At 44.6% G+C, this 14,139-nt stretch overlaps 1 protein-coding gene across 1 annotated transcript in view; it reads left to right on the top strand.

Annotated features, from left to right (window-relative positions):
- DPP6 (dipeptidyl peptidase like 6) overlaps positions 1–14,139 on the top strand; it is a 370,977-nt gene that overhangs the window by 111,805 nt on the left and 245,033 nt on the right. Inside the window, exon 3 of the mRNA XM_067542727.1 lies at positions 3,656–3,754. Coding sequence (XP_067398828.1) covers positions 3,656–3,754 — 99 coding nt within the window. The remainder of the gene's footprint in view (positions 1–3,655; positions 3,755–14,139) is intronic.

Raw genomic sequence — 14,139 nt, 5'->3', positions numbered from 1 at the left:
AAATAGTGGGAAAAATCCCTGCAAAGTGAAAGCAAAAATAAAACATGTTTTCCATTTTATTTTCTGAATGTCTATTCTTGAATTTCCTGTTGTTGTAATCGCCCATAGGAGACCTGAGCATAAGTTAGAGCAGCTGTGAGACTGCTCTAACTTACACTAGGGACTGGATGGGCACCCCAGCCTTTCCAGCAAATGGGGTATGCAAAGGTGGCTGAAAACCTCTGTCTCCATATGGGATATAGACTTCTCCGTACCAGCAAGACACCAGAAATCATGTTTTTCTAGCTACACAAATCTGAGTTTTGCCGATTTGGCCGTGAGAAGGTGTAACAGAGTGGCCTGCCTCTATAAGTGCCAAAGAGCCTGGGGCCAGCCTGCCCTGTTTGATAATCAGACCCAGCTGAGAAAGGGATCACATGTTTCCTATGAAGGGCTGAGAGAACTCAGTTGAAGGAGGAGCTGTGGGAAGCAGGTGGTTCCTGTGGTTGGCTGTAGAGCAGGGTAGGGAGCTGCAAAGGGAAAGACCTCTGGGCCGCTGCTTGTTCAGGGGAAGCTTTCTTTGTGATCTCATGGTGTTGGCTCAAGGCACCTTATTCCATCTGCCCAAAAACACAGAACGGGCTCCTTAGTTACTCTGCAACCTGAATATACACAAGCTATTACGAGCTGAGGTTAATGATCTCCACAACACGTTGTGGGCTATGCTGTACCCATTAGCCCAGCTCTGTGAGAGAGAGAGGGAGAGACCATGCCTTAGCTAGGTTGCTCTGAGTGTGTGATGGGAACAATAGCTCTGCCTAATCCTCTGTTCGGTAGGAGCGTCAGGATTGTCCAGGGGCTATGGAGAGAGTAGGCCGGTGCTTGTCTGAGTGAAATTGTCCCCGGCCTGTGTAGATAGGGAAGGCTCGTGCCCTTTACCCCACTCCATCCCCCGGTTCTAATGTTGAAACAAGGGAGTATTTGTCTTTATGATTGTGCTGGAAGACTAGGGACCCAACATAAAATCCAAATGTTTGTTCCGTAGTTTCCACATCAGCTGGGGGCATGCCTTGCTATTTAGGCTCTGGCAGCCCTATCATCTCTGATTACACTGTTTGCTGCCACCAGGTACTAAGTATTAGCACCTGCTGTTGATCACTAATTGAAGAGATCTGTTTCCTTGAATTCCTCAGAACTTAGATTGTTGGTTTAATAAAAGTAAAAAAATGTGTAAAACCTGGAAAAATAGTATTGCATAGAGGGGTTTGACAGGGGATTTGTGTGAGGCTGTTTGGTTTCTGTAGTGAGTGAGGCCAAATCAAGTAAAAAATGAAAGACTCAATCACAGTTTGAAAACAGGAAAGCTGAAGAACATGTTATAACTGATACAGGTGGCACAGGACATTTGAGCACCTGCTAGTGAAACAAAACATGTTTCACAGTTAATACTAAGTGATTCTGGGTAGCTCAGAAGCTTCAGATTAGTGAAGTAAAAAGCTATTTTCTCCTCCCTTAGTTGGCTTTAAGGAGTTTGTTTCCATTGTATCTAAACGCATAACAAGTTAATACTAAACAGTAGTAAAAATACTTAGGACCACATGATACCAACACACTTCAGGTAATCAGATCCTACAGCAATGGGAGCCGTAAAAGTAGACAGACTTTCACTGGCGACCTCCAAAACGTGGCTTTATTTGTGCATTTGAGGAATAGACATGCCCATTGAGGGCTGATTTGAAATTTTTCACCCAAACTTTTTTCAGCAGAGAATTGGATCTTTAACAAAACAAAATGTTTGTGGAAAGTGTCTGCTTTCCTTAAAAAAAAAATCAGTTTTTTTTCTGCTCCAAACCTGCAGGACAAAAAGGGGGTTTTCCAGCCAAAAAATTGTTGGTATTGGTTTTTCTATGAAAAGGCATAATTTTCCATAAGGAAAATAAAAACTCATTTTCCAACCAGCTATGTACCTAATCTAGGATCCATTGATATTGCAGATGATCTTCCTCCATTGGGCTAGACTGCTTTATCTGTACCAGTTTCATGCTATTCAAACCATTTCCGAGCAAATTTTAAAGATGGGAAAGAGTCTCAGAATCCAGAAGGAGAGTCATGAAAATACTATGGTTCTTTCTCAAGACTGTTGAGAAGGTAGCTGCTTAATACCATTGAGAAGTTCTGCCTCTTCAGTAGAATGCCCCAATAGTTCTGTTTTCTAATAGCTGGTACAAAATCCCGCTGTTGTATAATGCAAAGTTACTTTAATTTCACTGCATAAAGCACCTTCAGTACATGATCAACACTACATTACAAGAGTGGGGATGGGACTCCACAGGAGAATAAATAGTACAGGAAAACAGCTTTCTTTTTGCTTCTGCTTTGCTCCTCTTTGTCTCCTGCTCCACAGCAATAAGGCAAGCTGCTGAAAAGACAGTGTTGGCCCAACCCCAGCCAGTTGTGTTCAGGCAATTAGCTGGGGTCCCAAACACCTGACCCGAACAATTACACATCAAAAGCAATCTTTGTTTTAAAAAGTGAAGTTAGTTCATGTCTGTGGATTCATGAAGTTTTGACTCTGCATTGTGTGAAATTAGTGCCAAAATAATCAGAGACTTGCTCACATTTTTGTTTGAATTCTCATGTCCCTATTATTGTATCTCAGTGGACCACTGGAAGAGTTCCAGACTCAAAGGATTCTTTTTAAGTCCATAAAGCAGTTGCTAGTGTTTTGTGGTCTTTTATACCAACAGTTCCACCCTTTTGATGCTGAAATTGATTCTGCTCTTAATTATGTGAAGATATATAGTGGGAGCCATGTCCTGTTGCATGAGAGTTTGTGACGACCAAGTTGTGTAGGAAGCACTTTCGAGGAGAAGGGATGACAATAGAAGTATCATCATTAGGAGACTCAGTATGGGCGAATTATGTTGGGCCTGTCCCTCTGCCATCTACTAAGAAATCTTCCAGAGCCTCAAAATTCTGTGCGTGCAATCCAGAGCGTGGTTCAGTTTTCACTGCTCTGCAGATGAAGTTACTTGTCCTTTTATTATAAATGTACCTGAGTATGGGGAAGACTTATAAAGGATAATAAATATGTAGTGAGTCAGCTGGTAGGATTTTCAAAAGTTCGTAAACGGGTTTGGTACCTAATTCCCACTGAAATAATTTGCAAATCCCAGCAAGAACCAATCTGTATCTTTAGGTGCCTACCTACCTTTGTCAATCTGGATCTGAGTTGGTTTGTTTTTCTTTTCCAACTATGTGAATGTTTAATTTATGGCATAATTTAATCCATGGGGTTAACACAATCTCTACAATAATTTCTGTTGCTATAACTAATACATTAAAAAAACCCAGGTTTTGTCCAGAAGAAACACATACTTTGGATCAGATGTTGGTCCTTTTGTAGTCACTGGGACCAGGCATTGGCTTCTAATACACAGTTTATGAATTTCAGAATATTGGCCCTGATTTGATTTTACATTGAGGTCCCATTATGCCTCTCAGGCCATGTAAAGTGGCTTTAACATAACTGAGAATTCAGGCCATGGTGTTCTCCCATCTCTTCTGAAATGTGGAAGAGCTCAGAATAGGGAGTTATACGCCATTCACAGCTGTTACATTTGCAGATAAATTTCAAATTAGGAATAATGCCTATTTGCTTCTGAATGTTTTTCAGTTGAAGATAACAGCCTGTCTCAAAAGAAAAAGATAACAGTGGAAGATCTATTCAGTGCTGATTTCAAAATTCATGACCCAGAGGCTAAATGGATAAGTGGTAAGTCTTTTATGCACATGTAACAATAACAATACTCTCACTTATTCTGTCCCTTCTTGTCTTTTTCTTTCCCTCTTTCTTTGTCTCCTTTTCTCGTTCTTTCCCTGATTTGTGTCTCTAATACCAAAATTCTTACCCCAGCTTTCCTCTGGGTAAATGTGTACATGATATTGCTCCATTATATACAGCATCATATACATGTCACTAACACCTAGGGGCCCCAGTCAGGGCTGTTGGTAGGTGCCAATCAGATATGCAGTGAAAAAGCCAGGCCCTATCCCAAACAACTTATAATCATGGTAGTTGACAAGGTGCAACAGGTGGTCCAAACAAATGGCTACAACACTATCATGGTCAATCTTTATTTTACCATAAACAAATCATCTGATTTTTATTTTCATAACATATTCCCTCACCAAAATATTTTTTCAGGCAGAGAGGTGAAGCGTTGCTAGGCAACTAGCGACACAGTGGTCCAGCAACAGCTGGTCTGCTCCTTGTATATGAGCCAGGTATTCTTTTTACCCTGTCTTGCGATCTATATTTTCCAGTACCCTGGGGAAGAGACAGAATAATACCAGAATTAATGCACACCATATTTGCAGCAGTGGAAATTGTTCTACATATGCAAATTCCAGCCCCCACTGGAAACTTCTACAATCTAAATGAGCTCTTGCTGGAATGAAACAACAGTGTGCTGTGCAGCTCTTTTAGGGACCAACCCAACTCTCACTAAAATGAATGGGAATCTTTCAATTGACTTGAATGGGAGCTGGGTAAGGTCCTCACTGCTGCAGTCTGCCTTTTTTTTAAGGGGTTCTACCTGGTGCAAGCAATTGTGATCCCTGAAGAGGGGTGGGGAGAGAGAGAGCCAAGGGAATATGCTGGATCAGTGCATTCCCCCCGGTCACCCTAAGCACATCCATCTCTGGCCAGCCCCACCCACTTTTTTCTGCTGCATTAGCCGCTGGTGGAGAGGCCATTGCAGGCTGTGTACGGCACAACAATCAACCGAACGCTTGCCAGAGGACTTATGGCTGGGGAGTGCCCTTTTTCTGTTTCTGCACCCCTGTTGGGATGTGGCTGCCAGTACAGTAATCTATGGGGAGAAAATAAAGGTAGAAATACTTCTTGCATTTACAAGTTCGGGAATCTTTCTTTAGCATTATTGTTTAACCTTTCAGTGCCTAAAGATCCCAGGCCGGATGGGCCACCACGGCACTGAACACTGTACAGACGCCTGTTATGAAACATTCCACGTCCTGGGTGAATTTCTCTGATTTTCCTGCTCAGAATATCCTGTTCCTATGAACAATTTTGCCCCTAAACTCTTCCCCTAGAATATTTGTGGGATGATGATGCAATATATGTTTTTTTATTTGAACAAACATCAGGAGAATTCTCCAGCTCCACTTAGAGCTTAGCTCCAGCAATTTCTTACGTGTTTAAAATGTGGTTTTTTTGCACAGTAGCTTTCTTTTTTTCTGTGCAAATACAAGCTTCCCAAATTGTGTTTGCATGATTCTAGTAGCTGCATATTTTTATTAGCCTCTAATTCTTGGTGGGCATTATAACTCCCACACTGAATTTTTTATAGAGGTCTGGATCCGGTGCCCACTGAAATCAGCAGACTCTCTTGGACGTCTGTGGGCTTTGGATCAGACTCTAATAATCTAAGGTTTATATAAAAGTAAAAACAAACAAACAAACAAAGATAGTATGCTGTCATGGTCAAGCCATTATACGTATTTCTGATTAAATGATTTTCCCTTTGGTGGCTGTTATAATAATATTGCTCTAGATTCTGATTTCAGTTACACCAGTGTAAATCTGGAGGAACTCCTTGAAACTAGTGATATTCCTTTAGATTCACACCAGTGCAGGCCTGCAGACAGCAATTCCAGGTCCCTGGGTAGAACAGTCAATGCCAACCCCCCCAGAAAGGGATGGCTGAGGTTTATGACAGCGGGCGGTGGGTGAAGCTTCCCCTCTGGGAGGTTAGCTCCCTGTCCCACCTCTTCCGCCCGAAGCCCCACCCTCGCTCCACCCCAGGCCCCGCCCCTTCCCTCACTCAGCCTGCTTTCTTCCACACACACTCTTTCTCCAGGCAGCAAGCGATGGGGAGGGGGGCTGATTGGGGAGGGGGAAGGATGGATGTGGCAAGCAGTGCGTGGGGGGGGGAGGCCAAGCGGGAGGAGAGGAGGGCTGCACGTGGCAAGCAACGGCGGGAAGGCTGAGTGGGGATAGGGGGAAGGAAGGACACAGCGAGCGGCAGGACTGAGCAGGGCCGGGGGTGGAAGAGGCAGGATGGGGAGCTAGCCTCCTTGAGGAGAAGCTTCACCTGCCACCCATGGCCCAGGCCCTTTTAAGTTGCCAGCCTCTGGGCAGTTGCCCCCTTCTCTCCTCTCCTTCCCCCCCACCCAGTCGGTGGGCCTGCATCAGTGTAACTGGGAGCAGAGCCTTGCACTAAAACACTATACTGCCCTCAAAGCATTTTACAAACATTAATTCATTCTTAAAACACCCCTTTGGATAGGAAAATATTACACTCTTTGGACAGCAGAGTAAGTGGTAAATCAGGCTTACGGTGACTAGCAACTCAGTGGAAGAGCTTGAAATAGAGACCAATTGTCCAAACTTCTGTTCCATGCTTTGGCCACTACCCCATACACCCTGTGTTCTGTTGTACCACTGTTCTTGAGTCCCAAAATGCAAGTTCTTCTTCTGATTCTTCCCTTCACTGAAGAATCCTATTTCAAAGTAACATAGCTTAGCAGAAAATGGTTCTGAAAGATGTGTGTAAAAGTGAGAATTAATGGGTGGAATGAACCCTGGTTGTTTTGGGATTCCAACAAAATAATTGAAACCGTAACAGCGTCATATATCCTTGTCCCCATTCTTCTCCTGTTGTTAACAGCACGACATAAACCACTCTAATGTAAAGAGATCTGAAAGCTAGATTGCAAAAAATCGATGCTCTTGGGTCTTTTCATGTCTACCAAATTTGCTTTAAAGGCTGTTACTCTCTTTTTATTCTTTGTGTTGTTATAAAAGACAAGAGTTTGGTAGCCTAGCCAATGATAAGCACGTTGTATGGTTAGGAGTATCCAAATGGTCACAGTGATTTACTTTCAAAGTAGTTCAGCCAATGAAATCTCTCAATTCTGATCCATTTGTTCCAATGGGTTTGGTGACTCTTTTCATTGATGTCAGTGGGCATTGGATCAGGTTCTAAAGCCTCAACACAGGAAGGCATCTCTGTTCAGGACAAACATCCCACTGAAGTAAATGGGACATGCTTCAGCACTTTCCTGAATTGGGGCCTGAATATAGATAGTACGTGCTTCTGACCTACACCTCTGTAATCCCATTGATTTCATAGGAGTTAAGAGAGATGAGAGTTGACCTCAGAGTGTGACATAGCCACACTCCATATGCTAAGAGTGCAGGTCTTCCTCAGACTTTGCATCTCTCTTTTAAGTTGGTTTGTGTGTGTTTGTGCAGTAATGGCAGGGAGTTGCAGGTTAGATGATTTTCATAAATTCAAGGAGAGGAGCCAGAACCGGTGCTTTGACTCTGAACCCTTAGAATTTTTGAGGAATTGGGGTGGTTTTGAATTCATAGATGCAAACCCTAAAAGTTTTGGTTCCTGAATTCAGAGCAGCATAAGAATCTTCATGTCTCCGTGGCCCATCTTTAATAATTCCCCATGGTTTCCAGATCGCTGTCTACAGGCAAAAAAGATCTAAGTCAGTCCCATGAGGTTTCTTCTGGGGGGACAGGATCACAGCTCCAACTATCAATGGGAGTAGGCACAGCCTTAAAGAAAAAAAACAACTGGCAGTTGTAGCATATGTAGCGATGTAAATGTAGGGGAGGAATATTGTGGGCCAGGTTCTGAGCTGATGTAAATTGCCACAGCGTCATTAAATGCCAGGGAGTTGTGCTGATTTATACCAGTTAAGAAACTGTCTGTTTTCTGTATGCTGCAAAATCAGCTCTCAGGAGCATGCCTCGATTTTCACTGGGAGACAGTGTTGTGAGTCATGTCAAGGTGGCTATTAACGAATGAATCACATATTGTACTCTGGGTCACTGAAACTTATATTTGTTCTTTCTTTGTTGTTTTTCCTTAACGTAAAGTATGTTTCACACCACACCACAAGTCCGCATCTTCATTGTTAATGGAAACATAACAGCAGCCTCAAGTAGTATCCTCCTCATTGGTTACTGCAATTGACTGGATGTAGTGTGCCACCAGTGCCTGCTACTTACAGGATGTTTTTCCAGCCCCAGCTGAATTAATGTTTGCTGTGACATATGGCATCACGTTGTTATTTATTTTTTGTATTATAATAATAACTAGAGGTTCCAACTGAAAACAGGGCCCAATTGTGCTAGACACTGTACAAACACATATTGAGAGAGTCTTTGATCCAAAGAGTTTACAACCTAAACAAAAAAGAAAAAGGATGGAAGTCAGAGAGTACTGTTATCCCCATTTTACAGATGAGCCCAGAAGCACCAAGACATTGAGTAATGGCACTGAGCCTTGTTCTCTTGAGTCCCAGTCCAATAGCTTAACCACAAGATTAGTCTTTCTCACTGACATAATATTCCTCATCCTCCATGAAGAGGCACAAGGGGTATAATTTACAAAAGGACCTGAGTCCCATTTTCAAAAGTAACTAGGAACCTAAATCTCATTGCAAGTCAAAGACTTTTGAAAATGAGACACAGTGTTCTAAGTCACACGAGCGCTTTTGAAAGTGCTACCTAATAACTGATATCTAAACAAAGCAAAATCATCTTTTTTTGTAAAGCTGAACATCACGTTAGTTTTATTGCATATTTTACTAATAAAATTATTTTAAAAATCTCTAGGCTCTTTTAAGGTTTGATATTGAATTTAATGATCTAGAACTAATATGTTTTATTTACAATGCTGAAAAATGTTGTCTTGTAGTAGAGCGGTAATTTATTTCAGTTTACCTTTAGTAATAATGTTCAGATCAACAGCACCCTGGGAGCCGTGATGTCCCCAAGCCTACTCCACATAATGTAAATTCATTGCACTATATATTGATAAAACCAGTGATGCATTTCAAATGATGTAGACGCATGTGGAGTAAATGAATTATTTATGGTTCACTCTGCATAAGGATTAGAACTTTTTACCTGCTAACATTTTTCACTTTTTAAACAAGGATGAGTTAAGGTGCCACATTGACAGTCCTGGGGTTAAAGTCACAGCGGTGTAGCATAGTTAGCTGAGATTGCAAGCTTCCACAAACTGCTCCTGTAGTGAGTTTACAAGATAACTAGCGGAGCAACTGAGCATGAGACCCATCCAACTCTTGTCACAGTCAATGGGAGTCCTTCCATTGACTTCAGTGGGTGTTGGACCAGTACCTACAGCATGTACAGGAGTGGGAGAATAGTTCCTCTTCCTGGCCTGGTCAAACTCTGCCCCTTCTGCCACCAATGGATCCAAATGGTCCTAGTTCACATAGTCTTGTTTCTAATCTCTTTCCTCTTAATTACCTCTCACTGATCTACTTTTGAAACTAAGTACATCTTAGTGTTCTCAAAAGCAAATGCTGGTAGATTAGGGCAACATACTTGTTATTATTGTGATTATTACTCCCATCACTGGCGTTAATGCTGGTGTGAATTTGGGGGAAGTGGGAAGAGTATCGGGCCTGTTCTGTTTTCATTTTTGCTCGGCTATTCTGACATCTGAACTCACAATTAATCAAGTTTGATTTCTTTGCATTCTCAAATTTGTTTCACTTAGCTGACTGAAAAGAGACCTTCTCCCACTCCTGACCCCGCTATGGCCAACGCTGGAATTGTTGTTCATGGCAGCCTATTCTTGTTCTACTCCCGTGTGCCTTTTGCCCTTTCACATGCAACTAAAGTGTTTTCTGATGGATGTATACTGTTCCTCATGACAAAAACCACAGGCCCATGATCGCATGAGGGTGAAATCATCACTATCGAGCCCATTGTCATAGTGACTAAGCGCTTCCACCCTCAAGTGCAGAGGGCACTGAGGGCCCCTGCAATGTAGCAGATCCACAGCAGTTTCAATGTGTTCACGGCGTCTATGGCTTGAAGAGGAAAAAGAGACAGGTGGGGGAAGAGCCTGGGAGAGGCCACAGGTTCCTCCAGTGTGCTGCTACATTAGCCACTGCCTCCCTGCATGGGGGACGTGCTCGGGTTGCAGACAGTTTTTGAACCATGGGAAAGATGCCAAGCTGCCTTGCCCAGGGATTGAGCATTGGGTTCCTTCTATCCCAGGCCTCATGTCATTCCTTTCATGAGGCCCAATTACTGGGGTTTATAAGTTTGTGTGTATGTTTCACTTCAAGGGCAACCAAAGGAGAACATTATGGCACCAGTTAATCAAGGTTCAGAATATGAGTAGTCTTGTGGAAGTCAGTGGGACTCCTTAATGTGCTTAAAGAGCCTTAATGTTCATGTGCTTAAGTGCCCTGCTGAACTGAGGCCTGTGTGCCAGAATTAACACCGGCTCATGGTCTGTCCAGCCTAAGTCTGCCCTCAAAGCCATGGAGCTCATTCATGCTCAGTGCAGGACGTTACAGAGGGAATCCAAGGAGACACACAGTCACATGGGCCGCAACCCCTGATTCTAGACCCTAGCCTGGAATGTCTCCTCCGTGACATTCTGTCTGCAGATTGTGAAGTCCTGAGGGCACCAGAAATGAGCCGCATTGTTTCCCTGCTGGCCTCAGCTTTCTGAGATTTGCCTCTGCACAGCCAGGGACCTGAATTTGGCCCCTAAACTGGAGAGACAAAAGCCTGCATTTAGTTGTTTTTGAATGTTCGTTCTCCCCTGATGATAAAATGTGAAAGGAAACATTTCTAGCATGCAGCTGTTTTGTTTCCTTGATGTTAAAGAGAAGGAAACAGGAAATCAATCTGGCCCTCCTGAAAATTAATTGAGTCTGCAGAAGCATACTGGTGTGAGGCTACCATCTCTCCCTGAAATCCAGCCGAGTGCATTGCAGGGGAAGGGTGCACTCCTCTGCACTGCTAGAAATGCTGTGATGCTACATGTCGCTGTTCAATGGGAAGGCTTTTGGCATTCTTTGGCCAGCCACAATTCTGCTTAGTACTTAGATATTTTGACAGTCCTCTTAGCGGGTTCCTCCTCCTGGACCATCTGCTCCTCGGCATCATTGCCTTTACGGGCACGCACTGGAGTTTAAATTTGACCCCATTTGGAGGGGCCCATTTTATGCCCTCCCTCCCCTGCCCCACCGGAGGAGCCGGCTCTTCTTCCCTCCTCCCCCTCCGGCCCTGAGCGGAGCTTGCTCTTCCCTCCCCACCTCGCCCTAGCGGCAGCTCACTCTCTCCCTGCAGCCCCCAAACTGTAGGAGTTCTGTGCTTCCACAGATTATTGGGGAGGCTTGTGCCCCTGCCCGCCACCCATTGTGCACGCCCCTGCCTTTAATATTATATTATACGATACTGTTATTGTTTACAGCTACCGTGTAATAGTGTGCAATGCACGTCACAAAAAAGGGCAGGTCCCTGCTCCACAGAGCTTATCATCTAAATTAGAATGCAGCGAGGGATGGCAGTGAGCACAGGGTGAGAAGGGAGGCTATGGGGAACATTTGGACGGCAATGGTAAAAGAAACCGACATTCTTTTTTGTGTACACAGGCCAAGACTTTCAGGCATGGATGCCTAAAATCGGCAGCTCACTTTATATTTCAGTACCTCGCTGTTTGGCCTGGCTTTCTGAAGTATGCTGAACACCCATAACCCCTACTGACCTCAGTGGCTGCTGTGGAGTCTCAGCACCGCTGAAAGCCGGATCACTGACTGAGATACCCGTGCATGGAGTTAGGTGCTTAACTTTAAGCACCCCCATTTGAAGATGTTGGCCTCAGTGTTTTACATTTCGTTATGTCATTGCTTTGTACCAGGCTGAATGAGCCACGCTTTGAAGGGCTGGATGAAAGGAGTGACTGATGAGGAGGGATTTGGAGGAGAGCAATGTTGCATGGTGTGAGAAGAAGTTGCAGTCATTTGTGGGAGAGGACCAGGGAAGTGTGAAGATGCTCTGAATTGACAAAGCCCAAGGGTGTGAATAGAAAACTAGGGACAGATGTAGGAAGAGCCAGAGCTTTGCAAACACTCGATGGTGAGGAAGAGGAGTGAATAGGTGAGATACTGAAGGAGATTAGAAGGCAGTGCAGGGGGTTAATCTGAGGGTTGGCAGAGCAGTGGGGCAGAAAAGATGTTTTAGGCATCAGCAGATTAGATGGTGTAATGAGGCGGTGTGGCCTCCCTCTGAGCCAGAGGGGGAGAGCCACCCTTCCTACACAAGTGAGTGGCACTAGACCAACCTCACCTCTCCCACCAGACGAGAGTGGGCGGGACACGAAGTAGAAAAGACGGGGATTGTCCACCTATCCCTCCTGCCATCTCCCCTGGGGTGGCAGCATTCCCATACTTGAGCCTAAGCCTGCAGAGATGCTCAAACCCCTGCCATGGCCTATAGACTGTTTGTCTGCCCTGTCCTGCCTGAGGGCCATGGGCTATAGACTGCTTCCTTGCTGCCCTGTCTGAGGGTCAGGAGCTCTAGACTGGGCACCCTGCCCTGCCTGAGTGCTAGCGCCCAACCCACTTAACTACCAGTTGGCTCACCCCCATCAGTAGGCAGTGAATGAGTGAGGTGGTGTGGCCTCCCTCCGACCCAGAGAGGGAGGAGCGCCCGACACCCCTCTACAACGGGTTAATGGGGAGCAATGTGAGGTTCAAAGCCAGGAAAGGGAGGTTGTCTAACGTATTACCCAGAAAGCTTTGTGAACCTCTGCCTGGCCTTCCATCCTGCACACTGTTAATACCCACTTTCCCTAGCAATGGCCTGGGATTCCTCCCACTGAAATCACTGGCAGGATTTCTGCTGATTTCAATGGGAGCAGGATCTGAATGTGTACATTTCCTTCACACAGGAAAACAAGTTGGATGTATTAATACCTTTCACTGGGCCAACTTCCGTTGGTGAAAGAGACACGCTTTCGAGCTCTTTCTCCTACAGAAGTTATTGCACCTATCTTGTCTCTCTCATATCCTGGGGGACACATGGCTACAAGAGCACTGCATTCAGCACAAGGAGAGGTGATGCCTTCTTGGGGCAAAGCTACAGGTGGGGTCAGCAAGCAGGATTTCTATACTTGTTACTGCTATCCGCCATGCAAAAGTAATTACCCCATTTCCCCTTATTCAGCAAAATTAGTGCTCTCCTCTCAAACTAAGACTCATGATCCCTCCTGCTGTGATCGTGCCTCTGAGTGAGCAATGGTTATCTGGGTTAACAGGAGAAGAGTTTGGAATGGTAGCAGGTGTGGACTGCAGGGGGGCTGCTTTTGCATTGTAAGTAGCTCACAGGTTTGAGGTAGAGAGTCAGGAAAATTAAATGCGTGCTGTCCCTTTTCATTCCTCCTCCTCATCTTTCAGCTTCTGCCTTGTCACACAAACTACATTTCCATCCTTTTTATTATGTGGTGTGTGGCAGCACAGAATGGTTCCAGACAACGTCAAGATTATGGACTGCTGGTGTTAGTGGCTAACTCACAGCTGTTGAGTAGAGTGCTCTATCTCTTTCTGGTGACAGACAGACAGAATTATTGCTATTGCACCCCATTTGCCAAGAGAGCCTCTTAATAAACAGGATAACAGTGGAAGTAGGAATGGCGGAGTGCTGTGCTGAGCTACTCCATTTGTGAGGGATTTTTAAAGGTGCAGCTCCCATGCATCTGTTTCCCTGCTATGACACCACAAATTCAGCATATGTGCTTAAGAATCTGAATCCAGTTAAAAGACAGGTGCCATTTAATAACAACTTGTGAACAGGTTGGTATCAGAGTGGAGAACAAGAACAACGACAAAGTCTTAGGACTTAGAAGTGCTCTTGTAAGTCAGCGTGTCAATTCACCAGCCAGTGTATCAAAAAACATTCCCTAAAGCATCAGAATTTCAGTGCCTCTCTTCAGGGTTGCATTTCATTTCTTCACAATCAAACAGCTCAACATAAGATCCATGTACAAACCATATCCTTCCCTTTTCTCAGAGGCACCTGCAGGAGCCAACCAGCTCTGGGCAGGTTTCTCTGATCTCTTGGCCTTCCAGACCACTATCACTCAGGCTCTTATGCCAGAAGAGCCTCCTTTTAGGTCCCTTCTGTTTCCAGGCTTCTCTTTGACTGAGCTGGGAGCACTCCTTCATACTCCCAGCTGGCAGTCACATGACACAGTCACTGGGCCCCCATTCCCAGCTGGGTCTGGTGGTTCCTCCCTCCAAACTAACAGTCACAAATACCTCTTCTTAAAAGGGCCATACCTGAGA

Source organism: Emydura macquarii, unplaced genomic scaffold (assembly GCF_026122565.2).
Source record: "Emydura macquarii macquarii isolate MOO-44397 ecotype Brisbane River unplaced genomic scaffold, CSIRO-AGI_Emac_v2 contig_719, whole genome shotgun sequence".
Taxonomy (NCBI): Eukaryota; Metazoa; Chordata; order Testudines; family Chelidae; genus Emydura; species Emydura macquarii.
This window is presented reverse-complemented; position numbering and strand designations above follow the sequence as displayed.